At 38.1% G+C, this 5,590-nt stretch overlaps 1 protein-coding gene and 1 pseudogene across 1 annotated transcript; both read right to left on the bottom strand.

Annotated features, from left to right (window-relative positions):
* On the bottom strand, window positions 1–486 carry LOC103747499 (annotated as a pseudogene).
* Window positions 487–2,772: 2,286 nt separating this feature from the next.
* LOC103747498 (olfactory receptor 10AG1-like) lies at window positions 2,773–3,735 on the bottom strand. Its single transcript, XM_008849961.2, has one exon. The coding sequence runs from the start codon at window positions 3,715–3,717 to the stop codon at window positions 2,773–2,775; it is 945 nt and encodes a 314-aa protein (XP_008848183.1). The 5' UTR covers window positions 3,718–3,735.
* Window positions 3,736–5,590: the final 1,855 nt, after the last annotated feature.

The following is a 5,590-nucleotide window of genomic DNA, read 5'->3' as shown; positions in this document are numbered from 1 at the left end:
TTAGAATGGCATGCCACTGAGCTAGGAGCCCACTGCCAGCTGAGTGCACTTGGTTGTGTTCATGACCAGAGGATAATGCAGAGGGTTGCAGATGGCCACATAGCGGTCACAGGACATCACTGTCACAAGGATGCTTTCAGTGGCTGCCAGCATTAGAAAGAAGCACATTTGTGTGGCACAAGCTAGAAAAGAAATTCCTCTGTCTTGAGTCCATAGGTCACACAGAATCCTAGGGAGAGTGACTGATATGTAACAGATTTCCAGAAAAGAAAAATTTGATAGGAAAACAGACATGGGTTTCTGTAGTGCAGAGTCAAGCCTGGTCGTCACAATTATGAAGCCATTTCCAATTAAGATAATCAAGTACCTTACAGAGAACATCCTGAAGAAAAATCCTTGGAGGTTGGGAAGGTAGGAGACTCCCAGGAGGACAAACTGCATCACTGTGGAAACATTGTCTCCTGTCATTATCTCTTCATATTTCATTTGTGTTGAATGATTAATTGTCAGGACAGTTAGAGCAAGGTCATTGGTTTTGATTATTTTATGAATAAATTAAAACTTTCCTTGTTACCTATTTTACAATATCCTTTGATTAACTCTAAAATTTTATAAAATTATATTCTTTATTACTAAATATATTGATAGGGAAACTTTAGTGTTTTTATTCAATAAGTGTTAATGTATATTTGGGTTAATGAAAACGAGTTTACTATTGTAAAGTTTTATCTAAATACTCAGAGGCAAATTCTGAATTTATGTAAATTTTAGTAAATAGTATGTATCCTTTAAGTCCTTCTAAAATGTTCTGAGAAGGATCTATTAATATTTTAAATTGAATTAAAAATCATTTTATAATGATTATTATAAATGAAAAATTTGAACAGAAGCTGTTTGATTCCCAACTTAGTGATTGAGAGGCTACCAGATATGATGATATGTAATTTGGTTCATGAGATAATTTAAAGTCCACTGTATATTCAAAGAAATCAGGAGTCATTTTTTTTTTCAGATTTTGAAGTCTGTGTGACATTCAGATGAAGACTCAGGATAAACTGAATATCTTTACCACGTATCCAAGCAAGCTCAGAAGTCAGAAGCAGCCTCACTAAAATACTCAGTCATAAAAGTAGATCTAGGCCAGGCATGGTGGCACATGCCTTTAATCCCAGCACTCGGGAGGCAGAGGCAGGTGGATCTCTGTGAGTTTGAGGCCAGCCTAAGAATTAAGTAGTTCCGGCAGTGACTGTTCTACAATCCTGAATTATTTACTATCTGCAAAAAAACAAAAAAAAAAAAAAAAAAAAAAAGAAAAAAGAAAAAAAAACAAAACAAAAACCAAACCCAATAAAAGCAGATCTAAGTAAATTGTAGACCTCTTTATGTTGAATAGACAACTATTGTATCAAAGCAGAATTATAACAGATTCTCTAAGAGCTCTTCCTAAATCACTCATATCCCAAATCATTGACCTCATCCTGCTGAGCTCATTCACTCCCTTCTGTCTAGTCCGTTGATTGTATCAATGTTGATTTATGTGTATTATGACAGGTTCTTATCATTTTCATTATGTTTGGTTTATCTCTATATCCTTATAATTGAAGGTTTAAATGAATTATGTTTGTCTCAGAAAGGAATATATTGTCTGTTTTCACCTACTTGTGGTTCCTAGGTTTTTACACTTATAACAGAAGCCAAGAATATCTATATGTTCTGAATGATGAAGTAAAGCTTCCAGGGAAAGCAAAAGAGACCAATGGAAGGTGGGGGCTGTGGCAAAGGAGCTAGGAGAAAGGTATTTTGGGGAAAGCATACTCAGACTACATTATATGGTTATGAGGAAAAATCCTTATATGATCTTGTACCATGTACAGTGAATATATGTTAATATAGGGGGAAGACATTGTATTCCAGGGAAAGCTGAATAAGTCAATTAGAATTGAAATTCTACAGTGTGCCTAATAATTTACTCATTAAATCTCACGTTAATGAATGTATTATAAGTACCCTGTGCTCTGAAATGAAGTGATTGGGAAGAGTAAATGTACCTGTCAGCTTTCCTGTTATTATTGTGAATCAAGTAGAGAAATTAAAAAAATATACAGTATTTAAATAATCCAAATAATCCATCCAATGTTTATTGTTCACAAAGTTCTCAAATTTTCTAGAATTGTGTTAGGGCACAGCAGTATTTATTGTTTCATTTAGGTCTTCATTAAACAGATAATTAAGCTCTGGGCCTGGTTGCGCATGCCTTTAGTCCCAACAGTTGTGAGGCAGAGGCAGGAGAATCTCGGTGAGATCCAAGTCATCCTGGTCCATAGAAAGTTTGAGGCCAGTTGTGGTGACAGGGAATCCCAGCCTCAATAAAAAATTGGTAATTCAATATTACTCACTGATAAATATATTTAATGAAGACTAGATGAATACCAGAAAATATTATTGAGATATCTTGGGAAATTATATATGCAAATAATTTCTAAGTGTATTTAAGTTATATGGCTTAAGGAACTGAGTTCTGCTCATACTTTTCATGTGGAATACAAGATGCACACTGAGAATTTAATTATGAAATAATTTTGTAGGCACTTAGTATCAAGGATAGACTGATTTAACAAGTATATTTTTAAGCAGAGCAATTACATGGCAGTATTCAAAAGTAAGAAGAGCATATTATAATAGAGATGATTACCATCTCAAAGGGAATATATAAATTCAAAATATTTCTCTACATAGGAGGTAATTCATCTGGTTGTACACCAGCCCATGGCTCTATACTTTATGTATGAACCTTCTCAGTGATGCAATCACGTCCTTGTTCCTAAGGCTGTATATCATGGGGTTGAACATGGGGGTTACAATGGTGTAGAAAAGAGAAAGCAGCTCATCAGTTCCCGCAGAATGACTGGACTTTGGCCTCAAATAGGTAATAGTGCCAGACCCAAAAAACAAAACCACCACAACCAGGTGGGAAGAACATGTGGTGAAGGCTTTAGCCCGTCCCTTGGCTGTTGGCAGTCTGAGAATGGTGGCAAGGATTTTGCCATAGGAGGCAAGTACCAGCATAAAAGGGAAGGCAACAAAGAGCATAACCACTATGTAGATAGACAGCTCATGCACTGAAGAGTCCCCACAGGCCAGCTTCAGGATGGGGGGAACGTCACAGAAGAAGTGGTCTATTCTGTTAGAATTGCAGAAGTGCAGAGAGAATATCCAATAGGTTTGCCCTATCTGGACTGGGATGCTACCAAGCCAGGAGCCCACTGCCAAATGAGTGCACTTTGTTGGGTTCATGATGAGAGAATAGTGCAGGGGGTTACAGATGGCCACATAGCAGTCATAGGCCATCACAGCCAGGAGGAAACATTCAGTTGCTGCCAGAATTAGGAAGAAGAACATTTGAGTAGCACAGGCCAGAAGAGAAATTCCTCTGTCTTGAGTCAAAAGATTGTACAGAATCCTAGGGAGAGTGACTGACACATAACAGATTTCCAGAAAAGAAAAATTGGCCAAGAAAAAATACATTGGCTTTTGCAATGCGGGGTCAAGCCTGGTTATCACAATTATGGAACTATTTCCAATTAAGATAATCAAGTACATTATGGAGAAAATTCCAAACAGAAACCATTGGAGGTTGGGAAGGCCAGAGAATCCCAGGAGGATGAACTGAATCACTGTGGAAATATTGTCTTCTGCCTTGATCTCTGTATATTTCATCTGTGGAAATTATTTAAACAGAAGTTCAATTATTTCCTTGTTCTTACCTCCTATAAGTTTATGTATAAAATGAAGATAGCAGCATTTCAAATGTCTGAGTTCCACAGAAGAAACTCAGGAGTTGTGTAAATTCTATATTTGTAAAGCTGTCAATGTGGATTATTTATTACCTTTTGGCTAGTGGTGGTAGTTGTAAATATGTGTTCTGGTTTATGACAATGATGCATGCCACTTTAAATGTTCATCTACTCAAAGAAGTGAAAATCCAAATCAATGTTCAATTAACAATAATTCCATTCTTCCAGTTTGAATTTCTCTTCTTACACAATATTTTGGCATTGCATAATTTTCAGACATGAATGTTAAGACTTCAATAAATATCCATTAGTACTCATAAAATAATTTTAGGCAAGACTATATTCATTAATAAATGTGATTTTGACCTCCTTCTGCTTCCCTGGGGCTGCACAACCCTGGCTTCCCTCGGGGTAAGTCGATCTCGCCCTCTGAGCCTTGACTCCCCCACCCTCATTCACCCTCACATCTCTCCCACCCCATCTCTCCTCCTAGCCTGGGTCCTGTCCCATTCCTTGTCTTGGCGCCCCAGACGCCAGGGAACCACCACTGCTTCTTGTTCCTTTGTATCCAGACCAACCCTGTTCCTTCTCCTGGTCCCCAGGAGCCTTCTGGGCCTGGTCCTGCCCTCACCTCCTTCTGCTTCCTTGGGCTGCAAGGCCTGCCAGCCTCTTTCCTGGACACTGGGGCTGAACTTTTGGCTTTCTGATCCTTTGCATCCAGACCAACCCAGTTCCTCAGTGGAGTCCCCAGGAGCCCTTGGGGCCTCTTCCTGCCCCCATCTCCCTTTGCTTCTCTGAGTCTCAGGGCTACCAGCTGCCCGAAACCAGCATCTTTCCTGGGCCTTGCTCCCAGGCCAGTACAACCCCCAAATTCCTGAGGCCAAAAATTTTCCTAGAGGGATTCAGACCTTAGGAGAAAGCCTGAGAGCATCTGATCCTCATCTGACTTGGGCCTCTGTGGGAACTCCTGAAGACAAAAGCAATCTGGCCACTCCAATATAAAATCAAAAAAGAGAACCAGAAGCTTAGATGAACCAGATCCCCCAAAAGTAAACCACAAAGGCACATAAAGTTTACAAAAAGAAGCAGACCTAAACCTGAAGACTAGAGTCACACAAGAATCAGAAACTACAAAAGAAATTCACATGTCAAAATCACAGAGAAAAAATAACATGAAAAACCAAAATAACTTATCCCCACAAAATACCAATAGTCCTCAAGAGGAGTACAATGAGAAACCCCTAGAGATAATGCAGGACATGGAACTCAAAACAACAAATATAAACATGATGAAAGAATTCAGCAAATTTAAAGATCACAAAAACAAAGAAATCAAAGAACTGAAGGAAGATAAGGATAAACTTCTGAATGAATTCAGAAAAGAGCTAGAAATATTGATGGAAATATTGAAGAATACTCAGGCTGAAATGCATAAGGAGGTGAAACACTCAGTAAACCAATTAGAAATGACAGGAGAAAGCCTCACCAATAGGATGAATGAAATGGAAAACAGAATATCAAGACTGGAAGATAAAATGGACAAATTAGACCACTCAAGCAAAGATTATGAAAAATTTAAGAAAACACAAAAATAGAATATGCAGGAATTGTGTGACACCATAAAAAGACCAAATTTACAAATCATAGGCATATAGGAAGAAGAATCCCAAGATAATGGCATAGACCAGATCTTTAACAGAATCATGGAAGAAAATTTCCTAAAATTAAAGAAAGACATGCCCATACAAATACAAAAAGCATATAGAACACCAAACAGACAGGACCAGAAAAGAAAC

Source organism: Nannospalax galili, unplaced genomic scaffold, assembly GCF_000622305.1.
Source record: "Nannospalax galili isolate Female #2095 unplaced genomic scaffold, S.galili_v1.0 scaffold565, whole genome shotgun sequence".
Classification (NCBI taxonomy): Eukaryota; Metazoa; Chordata; class Mammalia; order Rodentia; family Spalacidae; genus Nannospalax; species Nannospalax galili.
Note: the sequence above shows the minus strand (reverse complement) of the source record. Positions and strands in the feature narration are given on the sequence as shown.